This window comes from Notothenia rossii (assembly GCF_949606895.1).
Source record: "Notothenia rossii genome assembly, chromosome: 10".
In the NCBI taxonomy this organism is placed as follows: domain Eukaryota; kingdom Metazoa; phylum Chordata; class Actinopteri; order Perciformes; family Nototheniidae; genus Notothenia; species Notothenia rossii.
Genome location: NC_136908.1, coordinates 64,957,472 through 64,980,358, shown reverse-complemented (window position 1 = coordinate 64,980,358; position 22,887 = coordinate 64,957,472). Strand labels below are relative to the sequence as shown.

General features: G+C 49.3%; 1 protein-coding gene across 2 annotated transcripts; it reads right to left on the bottom strand.

The window, feature by feature from the left end:
* Positions 1-5,916: 5,916 nt before the first annotated feature.
* LOC307022407 (UPF0606 protein KIAA1549) lies at positions 5,917-22,137 on the bottom strand. 2 transcript variants are annotated; one of them, XM_079655219.1, is made up of 20 exons: positions 21,504-22,137; positions 15,812-16,089; positions 14,808-15,579; positions 14,427-14,509; positions 14,020-14,319; positions 12,265-12,448; positions 12,044-12,103; positions 11,696-11,847; positions 11,277-11,454; positions 10,877-11,061; positions 10,001-10,203; positions 9,369-9,511; positions 8,803-8,984; positions 8,507-8,736; positions 8,272-8,407; positions 7,915-8,163; positions 7,510-7,562; positions 7,313-7,434; positions 7,075-7,229; positions 5,917-6,959 (listed from the first exon to the last, which is right to left on the bottom strand). In XM_079655219.1, exons 1-20 carry the CDS (start codon positions 21,625-21,627, stop codon positions 6,735-6,737), a joined length of 4,014 nt encoding a protein of 1,337 aa, XP_079511345.1. In that variant the 5' UTR covers positions 21,628-22,137; the 3' UTR covers positions 5,917-6,734. The 2 variants fall into 2 exon arrangements, with proteins under 2 accessions (XP_079511345.1, XP_079511346.1); XM_079655220.1 differs by having other exon boundaries at positions 10,001-10,197.
* Between the last annotated feature and the right edge of the window lie 750 nt (positions 22,138-22,887).

Below are 22,887 nucleotides of genomic sequence, written 5' to 3'. Positions count from 1 at the left end.
AACATTTAAAATCTGATGTTTTGATGTAGCTTCTTTAAACTGAAGCACGAGAAGCTAAATAACTTAAATAATACGTTTTAACAAAGACATTAAAACTAAGAAGCTGTGGCTCCTGTTTCTAGCTCCTAATGAATTATACCTTTAAAGTGAAATGATGATTATTATATATTATGAGAGGCTCACCTGGGCTCACCCCCCATTTTCTCCTACATTTACCTTCATAAGCGCAGGTGAGCTCCAGGTAAAGCGGTTTTAAAAGTGTTAAGGGGGGGGTTATAAAGCTAGACATTAAATCAAACTAGCTTTAAAGTTTAACGTTCCGGAGTTTTCTTTCATCCCCAAACGTGTCAATAAACAGGAATCTACAAAATAAAAAACATCCCACTTCCGTGATATGGTCTGTTAGCAGCGATGCTAAGCTAAACACGACAGAAGACAGGAAGGGCTGCAGGTGTTTTAAACACATCTGTTTAATGTTGAGAGTCATGTGACAGCTGCTGGCAGTGCCCCACCCCCCAGTCCGGAGGAACAGGAATGTTTGAGTCTGACGACGGCCACGAGCAACCCACAGACCCCAGAGGCCTGTACTACGAAGCAGGATGTTCTCTTAGCGGCTAACTTCAGGTAAACTCTGGGTTTCCGGTCCTACGAAGCTGGTTCTCTTTTTAGCAGGCTAGATCTCCATGGTAACTGATGCTGAGCGGTAACCTGCCCCGGAGCAGGTTAGGTTGCAGGCTAAGAGCTCAACTCAGTGAAAGCACTGCCTGCTGACCAATCAGAGCTCAGTGTGCAGAGTTTAAAGCGATCAAGTCATATTACAGGAGAAAGGAAATACAGAAAAGCTGCCGTTGCAGAAAGACGGCCGGCAAAAATCACCGACTGTGTGAACGTGAACATGAATAGAATATCACCTCCCATCTTCAGAGCAATCTGACTATTAGAACATTAGCGTTAAGAAAGCTTACTTAAATATCTGCCACAACATAAGTAACCGGATCAGAGTAACATTAAGTACAGTCCGCGGCATATCACATCATAATGTATCATCTCCTTATCTGAGTCAGCTGAGCCGTATCTGGCCGTGCAACACTCACAGTGTCACATACTGGATGCAGAAGGATTATTTGAAGCAACACATTAAGTTGAGGAAACACTCGAGTCAAATGTAATGAAAGTCAGATGGTGTCTTAGACGGGGCAGTGATATCATAAACCTGTTCATGTACGCATTCAAACACTTGTTCTGTTACCAGCTGTATTCACCTTGCAGGTGCAGCTATGTGGCTTTGATCCTGGATCAAGTGTTTGAGTCATGGATGTTTAAAGTTTAACGTCTTCATATTTGTCTAATAAAAAGTTGACTTTTGATTCAGGAAGTATGACGCTGCGCTGTCAGTACGCTTCTCCATGTTTGTGATTGGTCGAATGCTCCAGATACCACCCCTTTCATGTGAACGCACCTAACTAGATAGGACACGGCTGGCTTGAGCGATCCACTTGATAACCCGCATCGTAGGACCGTTTAGCGAGAGCGCGTATGTTTTGGATTAGGCCAACCGGCTAACTCAAACATATCCAGGTTAGGTTGAACCAGCTTCGTAGTACAGGCCTCTGGTGAGCCTCAGGTGAACAGGAAGTGGTGCGTATCGACCAACAGGTAAACAGGAAGTGGCCAACAGATAAACAAGTAAAAAGGAAGGGGTGCGTATCGACCAACAGGTAAACAGGAAGTAGCCAACAGATAAACAGGTAAACAGGAAGTGGCACATTTGGACGCCTGTGCACAGGTGTGACTGGGTGTTTCTCAATGTCGAGTAAAGCTGCTCCAGAGCCACTATTTCAAGCATACTACGTCATCGAGTGCCGCCGAAGGACTGTTCCAATCTCCAGGATCCTTGGAATTCTACAGAGCCCGGCGTACTTCGTAGAGAGAAATGTTGAGGCTGCAAATGAGTAGACTCCACGGTCTTAAAATCCCCACAATGCTTTGCGCACGGAACAATTTCCCCAAATCTGTGGCTGAAGATGTAAGGCGGGCCTCTCATGTGACGCACACCTGCACACTTGCTCGCCTGTTCCACTCTTCGCTTTCCGAATGCCAGGAAGTATTCTTGTCTCGCTTCTGAAGCAAGATGCTCGGCAGACATGTGCTACCAAGCAAGCGTACTCAACATTGAGAAACACCCACTGTCTATTGGTCGATCAGGAACCTGTTAAAGTGAAGTCCTGAGGTCTTATAACTTCTATGATCCGGTTCATTAGGTTTGTTCTGGACGTCAGAGCAATGTTTAAAACTGCAGCAGTTAAAACATTTATTGCTTATACCTTTTTTATTTTGAGCACAAAACTTAATTTCCTGTGTTTACACATTCCCCTAACGCAGGGGGGGTCAAACTCAGGGCCGCGGGCCGGACTTCACTTTCTGTGGCCCTGCAAGAGCTCTGAAAGAATATAATACGTTTATATATATATATTTATATATATATATGCCACTTTACAGAAGCACGTTTCCCATAAACGACATGTCCCACAATGCATCTCATTTTGTGACGTGGGCACTGACGAGACTTAGTTGCCCCAGACTTCTGCTTTCAGACGTAGTTAATTATGAAGTTATCACCCTATCAGATAATAATCCAATGCAGAGGCAATAATGTAATAAAAAACATTATTTTAATTTATTATATATATGTATATTCATGAAGTCTTAAAAGTTACAACCGGCCCTTTGAGTGCAACCATAATGCTAATGTGGCCCGCCATAACATTCAGTTTGACCCCCCTGCCCTAACGTAATGTATGGAGATATATATAAACTCCTCAGAGTGTAAATCAAACGATGTGTCTGTGGTCCTGCAGCCTGTACAGTGGACCGGTACCTGAACCCCCTTGTTACCGCTGGTCTGTGGTCTGGCGGGCCGTCCCAGGTGTGTGTTCTGAGCGTCTCAGATAGAAAACAGAGGGTAGAAAACACTCAGCAGGAGTGTGTGATCTGCAGGTTGTAACGCTCGACGCCCGCCCATTAATGTCCCAGTGTTGGCGGGGCGTCGAGTTAGCACCATGTGATTCTGCAGGCGGGCCTCAGTGGACAGGAACCAGAACCAGTCGTGGTCAGCAGAGGAATCACACATTAAAGATTTATATATATATATATATATATGTTTTCTATTCAACACCATACCCACTTTCATTTATATTTACTGAAACCATCTGCTGTTAGCTTAAAAAATATCTTTAGCAACGCAAAGCAAAAAACAGATGTCATATTAATCTGTTGGGATCAACGATGGCACAGCAACCCTCTCTGCTCTTTAGTTTAAACACTTTAGCATCATGCTAACACGAACATCACGAGAAGCATCGAACTGAGTCGAACATGCCGAAGAAGAGACGGACAGAAACCAGAGTTTACACAACGTGACGGAGAACATTCATTCATCTGAAGACCAGTCGTTCATCTGACGACCGGTCGTTCAACTGAAGACCGGCCGTTCATCTGACGAACGGTCGTTCATCTGAGGACCGTCGTTCAACTGAAGACCGGTCGTTCATCTGACGACCGGTCGTTCAACTGACGAACGGTCGTTCATCTGATGACCGGTCGTTAATCTGACGACCGGTCGTTCATCTGACGACCGGTCGTTCAACTGAAGACCGGTCGTTCATCTGACGAACGGTCGTTCAACTGACGAACGGTCGTTCATCTGAAGACCGGTCGTTAATATGACGACCGGTCGTTCAACTGAAGACCGGTCGTTCATCTGAAGACCGGTCGTTCATCTGACGACCGGTTGTTCAACTGACGACCGGTCGTTCATCTGACGACCGGTCGTTCAACTGACGACCGGTCGTTCAACTGACGACCGGTTGTTCAACTGACGACCGGTCGTTCATCTGACGACCGGTCGTTCATCTGACGACCGGTTGTTCATCTGACGACCGGTCTTCCCTGTCTCCCAAACACATCTGCCATCGTCACGTTTCAGACTCTTCCAGAATCCAGAATTGAAGTTGAGGTTATTGGGTTAGCAGATGTTTAGCTTTAGTTTCTGGTTGCGATGAATGACTGGTTTCCGGTCTCCGCCCCCTACAGAAGCATTCCCCATCTTCTTATAAAATGTCCTGCTCACACTGATGGATGCAACAGATCAGCGATGAAGGAACTTGATATCGAAGCGATGCATAAAAGCGCTAATTATTTTTTTTGGTTTGCCACCGATACATGAACGACACGAGCTAGCAGCTACGCTAATCAACATCTACAGCGAGCTCAAACACAAGAGGAACACGACCGTAGAACAGTAGTTGGTCTTTTTTTCATCAAAATAAGATATTTAAAGTATACTCTCATATATAAGCAATACAAAATAAGTAACATCTCAATACTCAGATAACTTACATTAATGTTGTGCTCATTTCTATTTCTTTACATATACCCTTATAGATATTTATATACTGAGACCTCATGATGAGTGATGGGAGAGTGGAAGGCAATCAGTGGTCGATGAGGATGAGGCAGACGGCTAGCACCACAGAGAGAACTTCTACTGCAGAACCTCAGGAGGGAACGTCTACTGCAGAACCTCAGGAGGGAAGATCTACTGCAGAACCTCAGGAGGGAAGATCTACTGCAGAACCTGAGGAGGGAAGATCTACTGCAGAACCTCAGGAGGGAAGATCTACTGCAGAACCTCAGGAGGGAAGATCTACTGCAGAACCTCAGGAGGGAAGATCTACTGCAGAACCTCAGGAGGGAACGTCTACTGCAGAACCTCAGGAGGGAAGATCTACTGCAGAACCTCAGGGGGGAAGATCTACTGCAGAACCTCAGGAGGGAACGTCTACTGCAGAACCTCAGGAGGGAAGATCTACTGCAGAACCTCAGGAGGGAAGATCTACTGCAGAACCTCAGGAGGGAAGATCTACTGCAGAACCTCAGGAGGGAACGTCTACTGCAGAACCTCAGGAGGGAAGATCTACTGCAGAACCTCAGGGGGGAAGATCTACTGCAGAACCTCAGGGGGGAAGATCTACTGCAGAACCTCAGGAGGGAAGATCTACTGCAGAACCTCAGGAGGGAAGATCTACTGCAGAACCTCAGGAGGGAAGATCTACTGCAGAACCTCAGGAGGGAACGTCTACTGCAGAACCTCAGGGGGGAAGATCTACTGCAGAACCTCAGGGGGGAAGATCTACTGCAGAACCTCAGGAGGGAAGATCTACTGCAGAACCTCAGGAGGGAACGTCTACTGCAGAACCTCAGGAGGGAAGATCTACTGCAGAACCTCAGGAGGGAAGATCTACTGCAGAACCTCAGGAGGGAAGATCTACTGCAGAACCTCAGGGGGGAAGATCTACTGCAGAACCTCAGGAGGGAAGATCTAGTGCAGAACCTCAGGGGGGAAGATCTACTGCAGAACCTCAGGAGGGAAGATCTACTGCAGAACCTCAGGAGGGAAGATCTACTGCAGAACCTCAGGGGGGAAGATCTACTGCAGAACCTCAGGGGGGAAGATCTACTGCAGAACCTCAGGAGGGAAGATCTACTGCAGAACCTCAGGAGGGAACGTCTACTGCAGAACCTCAGGAGGGAACGTCTACTGCAGAACCTCAGGAGGGAAGATCTACTGCAGAACCTCAGGAGGGAACGTCTACTGCAGAACCTCAGGAGGGAAGATCTACTGCAGAACCTCAGGAGGGAACGTCTACTGCAGAACCTCAGGGGGGAAGATCTACTGCAGAACCTCAGGAGGGAAGATCTACTGCAGAACCTCAGGAGGGAAGATCTACTGCAGAACCTCAGGGGGGAAGATCTACTGCAGAACCTCAGGAGGGAAGATCTACTGCAGAACCTCAGGAGGGAAGATCTACTGCAGAACCTCAGGAGGGAAGATCTACTGCAGAACCTCAGGGGGGAAGATCTACTGCAGAACCTCAGGGGGGAAGATCTACTGCAGAACCTCAGGAGGGAAGATCTACTGCAGAACCTCAGGAGGGAAGATCTACTGCAGAACCTCAGGAGGGAACGTCTACTGCAGAACCTCAGGAGGGAACGTCTACTGCAGAACCTCAGGTAGGTCGATTCACTCCAGAATTTCAGGAAGGATTCGTCCAATGAAGAACTTCAAGAGGGACTATCCGATTAAGAACTTTAGGGGGGGTCGTCTGATGAAGAACCTGAGGTGGAACCATCCGAATGAGGAACTTCAGGAGGGGCAAGTAGAAAGTTGGTGGACTCTGTAAGGACTGTGCACTCCAGATCATCATGAGGTCAGATCCACTCCGGATGTTAAGGAATGGGTTGCCTCAGGAACAGTTCAGGGGACAATCCACTCCATAAGGTCCAGAAGAACTTCCAGGAGAGGTTCCAGAGGTTCAGAGCTCCAGACCTTTGGGAATGAACTGCAGCTTCAGGTGTTCAATGATCTGCTCCTGAAAACCAGCGAGGATGATCTTTGAATCCACTCCAGGAAGCACTTCAATGGAAACGTGAACTCTGATGAAACACTGAGCTGACGGATGACGGACCGACAGACGGGACCCTGTTCAACACCGGAGGTCTTTCAGATACTGTCCTGGATCGAGATCCAGAGTCATTTGGGGCTTAGCAGCACATACGTAGTTAGTTAGTTAGTTCTAGACAAGGCGGATCAGTTCATGGTTCATGGTTGTAATCCAAAGTTAGGCTGTGAAAAACTATAATGGATGAAACCAGTTGAGTCCTGATCCACCAGTCTAAGGGTAGCTGGTGACGGCCACCTGTTTCTGGGCCAGGCGGCGCAGCTCCTCCCTGATGGCCTTAATGAGGGAGGCGGAGGTGTGGGCGGAGGGCGAGGCGTCCTCCGGCGGGTACTCCGGGGTCGGAGATGTCAGGAGGAGAGGCGGCGCCGACGGGTCCCGCAACGAGGAGCTGGGCATATGGAAAACTGAGGAGGAGGAAAACTCAGGAAACGACAAAACCTGTAGGGAGAGACCAGAAAATAAATCCAGATTAAAGGGGTCATTCGTTATGATCAACAAGGATTGGGGGGTCACCAGGGACATGAGGTAGATCTCCTGAGAGGTTTTTACTCACGCTCTCTCTGCTGGCTCCGGACCGGCTCAGGTCCTGGTCCGAGTGCTGCTGGTTCCAGCTGGACCCGGTGGGTCCGGACATGCTGCGACCGACCCCGGGGTACACTCCGATCTGACTGGACAAACCCACCTGGGTCAGGTGGTGCAGCTGCGCACCTGCAGGACAACACATGGTACGGATTGAGCACATCTAGTGGTCCACCTGCAGGAGAGACGTGAAGTTTAAGAGTCTGGATTACCTGTGCTTCCCCCTACAGGTCGCGGTCTGGACGAGGAGGGGGGGTCCTCGTACTGCCGCCTGCTGGAGTAAACAGAGTCCTGCTCTCCGGTGGAAACAAACCCTCCGGAGCTGAGGCCCTGCCTGGATAAAACACACAGGATGAGTTCTGGTTCCAGCCTGGCCTGCAGACCTGGACCTGGTGTTGTTGAGACTGACCTCTGCAGCAGGTTCTGCATCGACGTGGGAGACATGCCGAGCTCAGCGTACCTCTGAGGAGAGAACCACAAGATTCATGTGAAAACTAAACAAACAGAGACCATGACGCCAACATGCTAATATTATCAGTATATTACCCCATCAGTACCACTGTCCGCTGGTCCTAGTGAGTCCATCATCACTGCTCTATTTATACTACTACTAATACTACTACTTATAGTACTGCTAATATTTATACATATACTACTACTTATACTACTATCTATACTACAGTTATCTACCACACTTCATTCTGTTATTCTATACATATTTCTGCCTCTCCTAGTGAGTCCATCCATCACTCTGATTCTTCTTACATCTACCACACTTACAACAATACACGTGTATTATTATCATAAGTCTCACCGCGGAGAAGGGGCTGTGTGGGGAGGCAGCGGAGTAAGGGGGTCGGGGGGAGGGTCCGCTCACCCCCCCGCTGCCCCCCGAGGACGGAGACACCAGAGCGAAGGCGTCGTCCAGCAGGCAGAGCATCTGCTGCCGGGCCTCCTCGATGGAGGGCTGGGGGGGCAGGTAGGGCGGGGGGGGGGGCGCCGAGTCAAACACCTCGTCAGTGGGGGAGGGGCTGCCGTGGTCCGGGGGGAGGTCCGGGTCCGACTGTGGGAGGGAGGGGAGACTCAGGGTGACATCAGGTACAACCATTACTGACAAGTGTTCGGGGAAACATCGGGAAACATGTGATATAATGAGGACCCTTTGTCTCACCATGTAGGCCACGTTGTTGAGGCCCGGGTACTTCCTGTAGGTGGCGCTGTGGTCGGTGAGCAGCCGGTCTCTGTCGGTATCAGGAAGACTTCCTGGTCCGGGCTGTGACCTCCGACCCCGAGGAGAGCGCCTCCCCCTGGAGACAGAAAACTCATCAGGAGCGAGAAGAGAGAACTATCAAAAAACATATGTGGAAAACATCGTTAATATGATGAGGGGTTTGTGCGACCCTGACCTCCGGCGGGAATCGGGGGGCGTGTGGGGGGTGTCGGCCTGCAGGATGCAGTCCATGTGGTCGTGGGCGGAGCTATAGAGCCGCTGTGCCACCGCGCTCTGAACCGGACCCTCCCCGAAGGCGTCCATGATGTCGTCCATGGACGGGAAATCGCACTGGCCCCGCCTCTTGGCGCGCTGACGCAGCTTGTTGCGGTGGTGCTCGATTTCTGACTTGTGTCGCAGCGCCACCTAAAGGACAACAAGGTGTTAGAACAGATTAATATGATGGTTGGGGGGGGCGCTGGTTTCTCTCACCTCTTGGCTGACCCTCTCGGTGAGGGAGGGGCTCAGGTGAGGCTGGGGGGTGCGCGGCTGCATGGCGATCAGCTGCACCTTGTTGTTGTTCTGACGCCTCGTCCCGTCAGACGAGCCGCGAGACAGACGGTCCACGTGATCGAAGATGGAGGACGAGGACAGCAGCTCGTCTGGAGCGCTGCCTGGGGGACAAAGACACTTTAGAGTCATGGGAACAAACAAACAATTCATACAAATATACGAGTTATTGATGCTCCGAGGGGCATACACAAACTATTACTCTGATAATGTGTAAAAAAAAAGATGCAAAATGTAAAAACGTCCCTTTTTTTATTGCAAAAAGATGTGTAAATAATATGTAAATAATATTTTAAATAATAAATATTATGTAAATGATATCATGTAAATGATATTATGTAAATAATATTTTAAATAAAATATAAATAATATGTAAATAATATTTTTAATAATATGTAAATAATATTTTTAATATTATGTAACATCCAATAAATCTGTGAAAAATTTCCCAAATCTAATTGATATAATTCAAATTCATACGGACGTACCCATCTTGTGTCTCTGACCATTTTTGGGCGTCTTCCTGTGCTTCCCTTCGCTGGGCGTGGCCACGGCCCGCGTGCTCTCCTCCGCCGATTCCCTGCCGCTCGATTGGTCGCTGCCTAACGAGTCTCCGTCTGACGGGCTGAGCCTAACGAGGGACACCAGTTAACGCCAATGCTTTATTTTGGGAAGATCCTGAGTGTCCTCTTCCAACATCAGAGTCACATGCTAACAAAGGTATCAACTGTAGCTGTGAACATGACAGGATGTGTGATGACCTAGCAGAGCATCAGGACTGTTTGAGGCATATGATAGCTATGTGATTAACATGATGATTCAGCCTCTATGGAAAGAGACATATGACAAGCATGATCATTTCTGACGTGGAGCTAATCTGAAGTAAACATTGAATACTGCTTTCTATCCCTCCATCTTGTGACTGTGGAACTCCCTCTCTTGGATATCAGCATGTGAAGGACACTGTTCAGGAACTACTTGATGCTCTGTATGTGATGACTCCTTCCATTCTGGAGAGGATCACAGATACATGGATCCTGAGGTTCAAGCTCAAACCGGGGACCAGGGAGAGTTTCTAACACTCTATAACTCTGTTCTGCAGAACCTGAAGGTAACGTACCGGCCCCGGCGGCGGCTGGACCGTGGCACCTTGGTGGACGACCCTTTAGATTTGGGGGTGTTGAGATCGCCTCCGTCAGAGGGCGTGGCCTCTTTGGTGGGGGGGGGTGGTCCGGGCTCCTGGATCACCATGATGTCATCCTTACTGTGCTGACCCAGGTGCAGCTTCGCAAAGTCAAAGCCTTTCACGCTGGGGGCCTGAAGCTGGGGGGGACAGTAGTTAGTGGGGGCCTGAAGCTGGGGGGGACAGCAGGTAGTGGGGGCCTGAAGCTGGGGGGGACAGCGGGTAGTGGGGGCCTGAAGCTGGGGGGGACAGCAGGTAGTGGGGGCCTGAAGCTGGGGGGGACAGCAGGTAGTGGGGGCCTGAAGCTGGGGGGGACAGCAGGTAGTGGGGGCCTGAAGCTGGGGGGGACAGCAGGTAGTGGGGGCCTGAAGCTGGGGGGGACAGCAGGTAGTGGGGGCCTGAAGCTGGGGGGGACAGCAGTTAGTGAGGACCCAAAGATTCAAAGGTTTTATTGTCACATGCTCCTCCAAACATCCAATATATATAATACAATCACGAATAGAGCAAGAAGTCTAGATACATGGGAATAGAATATGATTTTTAAAAGAACAGAAAATGAAATGAAATAATTTACATTAAGACAAAATTAAATATGGTTCATTGCGGTGATAACTATTTATATAAATAATCAGATTGTAAGAAACAGACGGATGAGTGTTTATGGGGGTGCTTCGCAGAGTTCTGATGGCCTGTGGGAGGAAACTGGTTTTAGACCTGATGCTGTGGGGCAAGAACATTTTGTTGCTGGGTTGATGGGGGTCTTTTATAATCCTGAGGGCTTTCTTCTCTTATGATCAGGCCACACCCCCTCACCTTCTGCCTCTGCTGGATGGTGTTGATGGCGTCCGGCTGGAACTCGAGCTTCTCGGAGCCGCAGAGCTTCCAGTAGAGCAGGACGATGATGAAGAGCGCCAGCAGCACCGGGACCAGAACCCCCACGATCAGCCAGACGCTGGAGGACTGGGTCTCCGCCGGGGGGGGCGACAGCAGCTCCACCGCTGGGGGACACAAGTTCATCTTCAGGGTTATGAAAATGCATAAAAAAATATCCAAAGAAATCAAAAAATATTCAAAGAAATTTGCAACATATTAAAGATAATATGTGGAAAATATTTAAAGATAATATGTGGAAAATATTTAAAGATAATATGTGGAAAATATTTAAAGATAATATGTAATGTTTCAGTTATATTGGAGAGTATTGTTTCCTCACGCTGAGCCAGGGGTCTCTGGACGCGGTGCCCCAGCACGATGGCAGCTCTCTGCAGGTCCAGCCGGTTCAGGGTCAGCGAGGTGGTCTCAGCCGGGACCCGGTCCCCACCTGGACCCTCCACGAAGTAAAACACCTCCAGGGGGCGCTGCGGCCCCGAGAGCAGCGACACCCGCACCACCTGGCACAAAGAGGATATTACATGACATGTCACTTGTTAGACGCTTTTATCCAAAGCGACTTACAATGAGGGCTGAAGAGTCTCAGGGACACAACGACAGGCTGACTAAATTCAGCGCACAATCCACTGAGCCACAGCCTCCCTGAATAGATAAGCCTGGGTACTACATGTACGTACCTGTACATATAAACCTGTATACTATATGGCCCTGTATATATGTACCCGTATAAACCTGTGTTACCTGCAGGCTGCTGTTCCCCGCGGCGCTCGCCCTCCTCCAGCGCCCCCTGCTGGGCACCTGTTGACTCTCCTCCAGCAGCAGAGCCAGGCGCCGCTCCAGACGGGCTTTAAAGCTGCGCTCGGACACCGTCTGCTCCTGCACGCCCAGCAGCACTGAGACACACACACACACACACACACACACACACACACACACACACACACACACACACACACACACACACACACACACACACACACACACACACACACACACACACACACACCTCAGACACCTGCTCCACACGTCACATGGTACAGAACACCTGCTCCACACGTCACATGGTACAGAACACCTGCTCAAACTCACCTGTCCGGACCCAGGTGGAGCGCAGGTGGTGAGACGTGTTCAGCTCGGGGTAATGGAACGCTGTGGACACATTTCAGACATTCAATAAACATGGAGCTGATAGCTTAGCATTGTTAGTGTGTGTGTGTGTGTGTGTGTGTGTGTGTGTGTGTGTGTGTGTGTGTGTGTGTGTGTGTGTGTGTGTGTGTGTGTGTGTGTGTGTGTGTGTGTGTGTGTCGTACGCTCAGCGATCTGCAGCGCGGGGAACCCGATGTAGAAGCTGAACTCCACCGGGCTGAGCTTCCTCAGGTGTTCGCTGACCTCCGACCCCAGCAGGAGGCCCCGCCCATCTCGCACCGCAAACTTAATTTCGACAGAAACCTTCGCCGCCGCGGGCCGAGAGACGGCCGTCGTGATGTTCAGCAGCTGGAGACACAGAGGTAGATCAGGTTAGTATAGCAGCCTCACCTGTAAACAGCTCACCTGTACAGAGCCTCACCTGTACAGAGCCTCACCTGTACAGAGCTCACCTGTACAGAGCCTCATCTATACAGAGCCTCACCTGTACAGAGCCTCACCTGTACAGAGCTCACCTGTACAGAGCCTCACCTGTACAGAGCTCACCTGTACAGAGCCTCACCTGTACAGAGCCTCACCTGTACAGAGCTCACCTGTACAGAGCCTCACCTGTACAGAGCTCACCTGTACAGAGCCTCATCTGTACAGAGCCTCACCTGTACAGAGCTCACCTGTACAGAGCTCACCTGTACAGAGCCTCACCTGTACAGAGCCTCACCTGTACAGAGCTCACCTGTACAGAGCCTCACCTGTACAGAGCCTCACCTGTACAGAGCTCATCTGTACAGAGCCTCACCTGTACAGAGCTCATCTGTACAGAGCCTCACCTGTACAGAGCCTCACCTGTACAGAGCCTCACCTGTACAGAGCCTCACCTGTACAGAGCTCACCTGTATAGGGGCCTCACCTGTACAGAGCTCACCTGTATAGGGGCCTCATCTGTACACAGCTCACCTGTACAGAGCCTCACCTGGACACAGCTCACCTGTAAAGAGCTCACCTGTACAGAGCTCACCTGTATAGGGGCCTCACCTGTACAGAGCTCACCTGTACAGAGCCTCAACTGTACACAGCTCACCTGTACAGAGCTCACCTGTATAGGGGCCTCACCTGTACAGAGCTCACCTGCACAGAGCCTCACCTGCACAGAGCCTCACCTGTACAGAGATCACCTGCACAGGGCCTCACCTGTACAGAGCTCACCTGTACAGAGCTCACCTGTACAGGGCCTCACCTATACAGAGCTCACCTGGACACAGCTCACCTGGACACAGCTCACCTGGACAGAGCTCACCTGTACAGGGCCTCACCTGTACAGGGCCTAACCTTTACAGAGCTGTAAAGAGCTCACCTGTACAGGGCCTCACCTGTACAGAGCTCACCTGTACAGAGCTCACCTGCACAGAGCCTCACCTGTACAGGGCCTCACCTGTACAGGGCCTAACCTTTACAGAGCTGTAAAGAGCTCACCTGTACAGGGCCTCACCTGTACAGGGCCTCACCTATACAGAGCTCACCTGTACAGGGCCTCACCTGTACAGAGCTCACCTGTACAGAGCTCACCTGTACAGAGCTCACCTGGACACAGCTCACCTGGACACAGCTCACCTGGACAGAGCTCACCTGCACAGAGCTCACCTATACAGAGCTCACCTGGACACAGCTCACCTGGACACAGCTCACCTGGACAGAGCTCACCTGCACAGAGCCTCACCTGTACAGGGCCTCACCTGTACAGGGCCTCACCTGTACAGAGCCTCACCTGTACAGAGCTCACCTGCACAGGGCCTCACCTGTACAGAGCCTCACCTACACAGAGCCTCACCTGTACAGAGCTCACCTGCACAGGGCCTCACCTGTACAGGGCCTAACCTTTACAGAGCTGTACAGAGATCACCTGTACAGAGATGTTCCCTCACCTGTACGGAGATGTTCCCTGCTTCCTGGTGGCGTCGGCGGGTCTCGGTGTAGGCTAGAACCAGGCCTCTCTCGACCCTCTGGCTGAAGCTGCAGACCCGGACGTCCACGTGTTCGGGGACGAACTGCAGCACCGAGTGGACCTGGTACCGGAGGTCCGGCTCGCTGAACAGCGGTGCCACGGAGGGGACGGGTCCGGAGCCGCGGGGGGCCCGGCGGAGCGCCGAAACCACCGACACCGCGGTGAAGATCAGAGGCCCGGACACCACCCGGAAGGCAAAACTGGACGGGGTTCTGAGGAACTGAGAGAGGAGGCCAAAGATCAACTAACCAGTAACCCTAACCCTAACGGAACAGAACCGGATCAAAGTGGACCTCTGAGGGTCAGCTGTTGGAGGACCAGGTTTACCTGCAGCTCCACGGAGCGATTGAACTCTCTCTTCAGAAGATCTCTGACGGCGCTGAAGCCCGATGAGGATCCTTTGGAGCTCACTGCAGGAAACAGAGAGAGGAAACTGAAACACTGCCAGAACCAGATCAGAATCAGATCAGAACCAGATCAGAACCAGATCAGAATCAGATCAGAATCAGATCAGAACCAGATCAGAATCAGAATCAGAACCAGATCAGAATCAGAATCAGAATCAGAACCAAATCAGAATCAGAACCAGAACCAGATCAGAATCAGAACCAGAACCAGATCAGAATCAGATCAGAATCAGAACCAGATCAGAATCAGAATCCCTTTTTCGTCCAGCAGAGGGGAAATTTATATTGTTGTATTACTCACCGACTCGGACCAGGTACATCTCCGGCTTGGTGACGTTGCAGAGGTACTGCCTGGTGGGGGGGGTCACTCTGGGTGTGGTGACGGGGGGAGCTCTGGTCAGGCTGATGGCGGTGCTCTGGGTGGTTGTTGTCCCCTTGGTGGTGGTGGTGGTCCTCCTGGTTGTTGTGGTCCCCTTGGTTGTTGTGGTTGTTGCCTTGGTGGTTGTGGGGGGCCCCTTCAGTGGTTTCTCTGTGACCGTGGGGGGTCTCTCTGGTCTGTCGGGGCGGGTGGGCGGTCCCAGGGGGGGGGGGGGAGGCACCCGGCCCGTGTTGTTGGACGGGGGTCGAGGACGGGGTCTACCTGGAATCGAGGCTCTGTCTCTGGGTTGTGGAGCAGAAGTGGTTCTGACGGTGGTGATTGGTGGGTTCTCCTCAGGTGTGAAGGTGGGTGGGAGTGTGAGGGGAGGGGTGGGAGGAGAACCAGAGCTCAGGGTGGTGGGAGGGTGGGGGGTCAGGGTTGTAGTGGGAGCGATGGGGGAGTCCCGCCACCTCTCCCTCTCCCTGGCCTGCAGGTTGGTGTAATACTCCAGGCTGTTCATGTCGGGCAGCAGCAGCTCCGTGGGCTCCAGGGGGGTCAGGTCCAGGTCGTAGTCCTCGTCCCAGGAGGGGAACAGGTCCGGGGGGGAGGGGCGGGTCTGCAAGGGGGCGGTGGGGGAGGAGGGGGAGAGGGGGAGGGTGGACCGGGACGGGAAGTCACTGTCGTAGGAGACCCAGACCCCCCCATGGTGAGACATCTGTCAATCAAACATAAACGTAAACAGTGGGCTGAGATTGGTCAATCAAAGTAGACACGCCCAAAAAGCAGTTTTGTTGAATTCTGATTGGTTGAAGGATTAAAGAAACTTCGGGTTTTGTAAAGACTTACTTTTGGGAAATACAGAAAATTACATTTTGATAAAAAGTCAAAGTTTGGAAAAGACTCAGATTGTGTTTACACGAAATGTCTCTGAACTGACTGAGACTCACCTGGTCCTCGGGGTGGGGGCTGGATAGCTCCTCCCCCTCCGGCACCATGAAGGACAGGGTCTCCAGGTAGTCCCCGGACCCCCAGGCCTCCTCCAGGGAGAGGCCGTGCTCCCAGGGCGGGTGGGGGGTGAGGGAGGGCTGGATGTGGGGGGCCAGGGGGGGCGGGAGGCTGGGGGACAGCAGGTCTGGAGGTCTCAGCAGGAGGTGGATCCCCTGAGCTCCAGAGTCCTGGTCCGAGGGGGGCGGAGAATCAAACGTCCGGTTCAAGTCCTGCATACCTGGGGGACATCATATTTATTCATTTTTTTGTCAATTTATTGAAAATGTTAGAATCAAAACAAACAATAACAATAATAATTACAAGAATCAAAACAAACAATAATAATAATTGTAACAAAGAGAAGCTAAATTAAAACATTTAAATTAAAACGTTCAAGGTATAAAAGAGTAAAAAATAAATTCTCAAATAGTTTCCGTCATGTTGAAAAGGGGCAAGAAGAAGCTTCAAAACGTTTCTGGTCCCTCTAGCGCAGGGGTTCCCAACCTTTTTCACCCAGGGCCCCCCTAAATGACTCCTGTTGGAATTTGCGACCCCCCAAAACTTTGAAACTTTAATTATCGCTGTTGCTGATCTGCCCCCCTGCCCGATCTGTACTGTGCATGTGCGAGATGGTCTGCCATACTGGACAACTCCGTACGGCAACCCAACTAAGACACTTGACACAGTGGCGTTTGGCAAAGCACAAAAAGAAAATGGATTTAACTTCTGTTTGGCAGCTATCATACTGAATAAATATTTACTGTGAATGTATGCAAAAATGTATGGCATATAGCTGTCTAACAGAAGTTAAATCTATGTCTCACTTATTCTGACAATGAACTGAACCCCAAATAAAAGAACCCAATAAAAAGAGTTGTTAAATAAAAGTGAAGTCACGTTGTAATAACAATAACTCATCTCTCCCGGTTTTTTTGTGTTCTTTTTCTGCTTTGCCAAACGCCACTGTGTGAAGTGTCCTATTACAGTTGCCGTATGTAGTTGTCCAGTATGGCGGACCATCTCGCACATGCGCAGTACAGATCGGGCAGGGGGGCAGATCGGGTAGTGACAGCCGTGCCTGGTAACAGCGGAAAGTTTAAAAGTCTCAAAAATGCTACAACTACTGTCACAAACTGGATGAATGTGAAGTATTTCCTTAAAGGAGGATGAAAGCGTAACTAAGGAGCACTATTGGAGTGACTTTATTGGTTATTGGACTCAGGATTAATGAATTTGGATGCCCGCTGTATCAAGAAATTAAAGGACGGCGCAAGTGGAAACAATTCACAAAGGGATTCAACTGTTTAAAACACATGCTCAAAGTAAGCCGGATTTTGGTGATGTGTTTATGTGGATTAAAAAATCGTAAATAATCTACAAAATGGAGGAGACCGATCTGATCGGAGCAACTGTGACAAATAATCCAACTGAAACCGGCACTTTACGCGCAGAAGAAACATTTATATTAAAGAAAAAATGATACATTTCTGTCTTTGTATGCTTTTACTAGCTACTAACTTGCAAATGTATGCATCATAATTATTTCAAATGTCGAAGAACAGGACATTTCAAAAGAATATACTATGTCTCATAAATAAATGGTAATATGGTTGCATAGGCCTATATAAAAAAAATGAAAAACTGGCATATTAAGCAGGTAAATCAAATGCTTGTCTGCCATGGAACAGGTAGCAAAGAGAAGACGAGGTTCAAGTAGGTTCATTAATGTGAACCTTGGGCTTGCACGCCCGCAGCCAGGGATGGAATGTCAGGTGTAATGTGAGTGACAGCCAGTCTAAAGTCGTTGTGAACGTCCAGTGTGTTGCGTGCTTTTGTCTTGATGGCAACAAGTGCGCTGAAGGCTGTTTCTGATAGATATGTCGTACTGAATGGGAGTATAATCATGGTCGTGGCATGAAGTGTGATCTTTGGAGCGAGGCTTGGTTCTTTGAGAATCCCAAACTTTTTGAATCCTTTTTCCTGGAAGTATTTATTTGACAGCGAGTCAGCTTGGATGTCGGTGAGCTCATCTTCGCAATCCAGGTATTCCACATCCTCAACTTTGGCAATAAAGGGATCTAAAACCCACAATTCCTTGGAGACATACTCGTCTATGTCAGCGAACCGTGATTGCATTTCCGTTTGCAGTGCGTTCATATGGCGGATGAACTCGCGACGTACAGGCACCGTTTCAGGATTGTTTTGGGATTGTTTCAGCAGTAGTGGAAACTGTTGCAGCTCCCCCCTCTCCATTTTCCCGACCCTGTACTCCAGTTTGCGCACAAATGCATCATTGGAGAATGTTGGACTCCACGCCTTGCAGACGCTTGTTTGTTTCATTGTAGAGACTGAAGATGTCGGCCAGGTATGCTGTTTTAATCCAGAATGACTCAGTCACTTGCTCTGACAGTGCGCGGTTACGAGTTTGTAGGAACTCTTCAATTTTTTCCTTCAGTTCTACAAAGCGTGCCAGCACTCGGCCGCGTGAGAGCCAGCGCACCTCGGTGTGCAGGAGGAGGGTTTGGCGCGCTTCATCCTCGCACAAGTCTGCGAATAGACGCTTGTTGGTGGGGGGACTTTTGATGAAATTGACTATTTTAATAACAGTTGAGAGTGTTTCGCTGAGGTCTTCTGACAGTTTCTTGCTGGCCAGGGCCTGGCGATGTATCACACAGTGAAATATTGTGCAGTGTGGGGCCTTTTCTTTCAAGCGACTGTTAAATCCCTTGTTTTCCCCCATCATTGAGGCAGCTCCGTCTGTGCAACATGCAACTAAATTCTCATAGGAAAGCTTGTGGGATGAGAGGTAAGAATCCACTGCAGTAAAAATGTCCTCACCCCGAGTGGTAGTGGTAAGGTTGACTGACATAAGAATGTCCTGCTTCAAATCTTCCCAATCGATATATTGCACAAAAACGATCAGCACAGCCTCGTCGGCTACAGTTGTGGTTTCATCAAGTTGTATGGCAAATGGCCCCTTTCCAAGCTTTTAGAGCAGCTGCAGCTCGCAGTTACTTGCCATCTTCTCAATTCTGTCTTTCACCGTATTGTTTGACAGTGGTACAGTTTTTAGATTCTCCGCCACCTGCGGGCCGCACAGTTTCTCAGCCATCTTAATGCAAGCTGGCTTAATGAGCTGCTCTGCAATGTTGTGCGGTTTCTTTGCCTTTGCTATTAAAAGTGCACATTCAAAAGAGGCCTCGCTGCCAGCCCTAACAAACGCTGTTCTAATATCCATTGGCTTGTTTGCCTTTGCAAGGTGTTGTTTCTTTATGAAAAAGTCCCGATCACGCCCGAATGTTTCTGGGTGCATGGTCTGTTGGTGTCTCTTCATTTTGCTGGGTTTCATGCTTTCGTTGGCTAGCTTCTCTCTGCATATCACACACTCTGGGCGGGTTTTGTCCGTTCCCTCCATGAAACCGAAGTTAAGATAGCTCTCTAGGTAGGTCCTCATTTTCTTTTTGATTGCAGATGAGCTGTCATCTCCTTTACGTTTTTCAGACATTTTTAGACAAAAATATTCACCTTATGAAGTTGGTCGCTAGCTAGCAAGCGCAGCAAACTGTTATTATTATGAAAGCTGACACAGTAACGTCAATGTTGGCGCCAATCGGAGGAGTATCAGATGAATTTTTTGAATTTTAATTTTAGTTAATCAATTAATTTCTATATTTTATTGTAATATAGACAAGGCTTTTAGCGGTAATCATGTATTGCGTTACAATATGTAAAAAAAATGATATGTAAAAAAAAAAATTATATGTAATTTTTATTTTTTTTATTCTAAATATGATATTAGGCCTCAAATCATCTGAGGTCTGGCGCCCCCCCTGCGATCTTTGGCGACCCCCCAGGGGGTCGCGACCCCCAGGTTGGGAACCACTGCTCTAGCGTACCCGATCCGAACTGAGACCTGGGGGGTATACTACGAAGCATGATTTTCGCTTAGCCGGCTAAATTCAGGGAAAACTCCGGCTTTCCGGTCCTACGAAGCTGGTTCTCTTTTTAGCAGGCTAGATCTCCATGGTAACTTATGCTTAGCGGCTAAGCTGGTCCCGACCAGGTTAGGTTGCAGGCTAAGAGATGAACTCAGTGAAAGCACTGCCTGCTGACAATGCGGTCAAGCCAGCCTCCACTCGGGAAAACCTAGTCAAGCCAGCCCTCACGTGATATTGCGGTGCGCGAATATCCTATGCATTACGGTAGAATAAAAACAAAAATCATCCCTCTGTGTTTAGATGAGAATAAAACAAAAACTGTCCAGCATCAAAGAGTCATTTCACTTCAGGGTGATAGCAGGACACCCCATCTAGTCACTCAGAAAAAATCTGGACATTCTGATGGACAGTTTCAAAATAAAAGACCTTTGAAGTCTCACCCTGGAGTGAGATGGATCTATGATACTGGACAGTTTTTGTTTTATTCTCATCTAAAAACAGGGATGATAGCTCATCCAATAGAGATTTCAAAGGTATTTTATTTTGAAACTCTACATCAGATTGTCCTGATTTTTTCTGAGTTACTAGATGGGATGTCCTGCTATCACCCTGAAGTGAAATGAGTCTTTGATACTGGACAGTTTTTAGTTTTATTCTCATCTAAACACAGAGGGGTGATTTTTTTTTACTCTACCGTAATGCATAGGATATTCGCGCACCGCAATATCACGTGAGGGCTGGCTTGACTAGGTTTTTCCGGGTGGAGGCTGGCTTGACCGCAGTCTGCTGACCAATCAGAGCTCCGTGTGCGGAGCGGGGTGCGGAGTTTAAAGCGATCAAGTCTCATTACAGGATATAGGAAATACAGTTTAAACTGCCGTTGCAGGAAAGACGGCCGGCAAAAATCTGTGTGAACGTGAACGTGAACATTAATAGAATATCACCTCCCATCTTCAGCGGAATCTGACTATTATAACATTAGCGTTCAGAAAGCTTAATTAAATATCTGCCACAACATAAGTAACCGGATCAGAGTAACATTAAGTACAGTCCGCGGCATATCACATCATAATGTATCATATATCTCCTTATCTGAGTCAGCTGAGCCGTATCTGGCCGTGCAACATTCACAGTGTCACATACTGTATGCAGAAGTATTATTTTAAGCAACACATTACAAAACACCCGAGTCAAATCATGTAATTAAAGTCAGATGGTGTCTTAGACGGGGCAGTGATATCATAAACCTGTTAATGTACGCATTCAAACACTTGTTCTGTTACCAGCTGTATTCACCTTGCAGGTGCAGCTATGTGGCTTTGATCCTGGATAAAGTGTTTGAGTCATGGATGTTTAAAGTTTAACGTCTTCATATTTGTCTAATAAAAAGTTGACTTTTGATTCAGGAAGTATGACGCTGCGCTGTCAGTACGCTTCTCCATGTTTGTGATTGGTCGAATGCTCCAGATACCACCCCTTTCATGTGAACGCACACCTAACTAGATAGGACACGGCTGGCTTGAGCGATCCACTTGATAACCCGCGTCGTAGGACCGTTAAGTGAGAGCACGTATGTTTTGGATTAGGCCAACCGGCTAACTCCAACATATCCAGGTTAGGTTGAACCAGCTTCGTAGTACAGGCATCAGAGACCTCTGATCCAGTTTGAAGTAACACCAGCGTACTTTTAAGAGCCCCCCCCCTGACACATTACCTGCGGCAGGCGAGCTGGGTGTCACCATGGAAACCAGCGTGCCGGCCACCAGCAGCATCAGGCCCACGGAGCAGGTTCTGGTTCTGGACCCCATGCTGGAGCCCGGGGGGGTCTCAGGGGCCATCGGGGTCTGAAGCCACTGCAAGGGGAAATACACGTCAAGAAACACAACAAATAATAACAATAATAATTAAATTAAAATACAAAATGTTGATATAAAACAGGAAGAACTTCAAAATAAAACGCTGCAAAGTGAGCAACAGGAAGGGAACCAGCGCACTGTCCCTTTAAGAGTCCAACATACATACATTAGGCTACAAATTAAGACACGAAAAAAGGAAATTACAAAATGAAAGACAGAGGACATTCAATTTAAAAAAATGAGCCAAAATGAAAGACAGAGATATGGAGGAGGAGGAGGAGGAGGAGGAGGAGGAAGACCCTCTGCAGCTGTGAGACCGTGAGAGGGGGTCACGTGGCTTCAGAGCCCCTCTACAGCCCCGTGATAGCGGATCGGTGCCCCTTTAATCACTGCGTGGGTTCAATATCAATTATATTCTAGACCCTCACTGTTCCATCAGGTAAAGACTGGGCCCGGTTCCGCTCGGCCCTGCTCACACCTCCACACGCTGAGCCCATTATCGGACACCCCCCCCACCCCTCCCACACACACACACACACACACACACACACACACACACACACACACACACACACACACACACACACACACACACACACACACACACACACACACACACACACACACCGGGCTTCACGCCTCTCTTCGCGCCATCACCGTGCAGAACATCCAGGCCTTTAGAGACCACCCGGTACCGATCAGAACCCGATGATCAGAGAGGAGAATACAAAACCCTTAGAATAAAAATCGGACTAGGACCCGGATGATGCGGAGCCTCCCTCCTCTGCAGCCACACACACACCGGACAGACACAGACACACACACACACACACACACACACACACACACACCGGACACACACACACACACACACACACACCGGACACACACACATTAAAACACGCTGCTAATGACCCGGTTGTCCCGGTGCTGCGGACCTACCTGCTGCCATCCTGAGGAGCGGAGCGGGTTCCGGCGCGTCACGCCTCTCTGCAGCGGGAGGAGGGGGGGGGGGGGGAGTGAATCATCTGCAGCCCCCCCCCCCCCCCCCCCCCCCTCACTGATCTGCAGCTCCTCCACAGGTCCTGATCGATGAGCTGATCCGGATCACTGTCACCGTGCAGACCCTCAGGTTCAAGGCTGTTATTGTCATGTGAGCACGCAGCAGCTAGTGAGAGGTCTCAATTAGGATAGGCTCCTCCAACAGAACACAACCACACAGATCAATATCATAGAAACAGA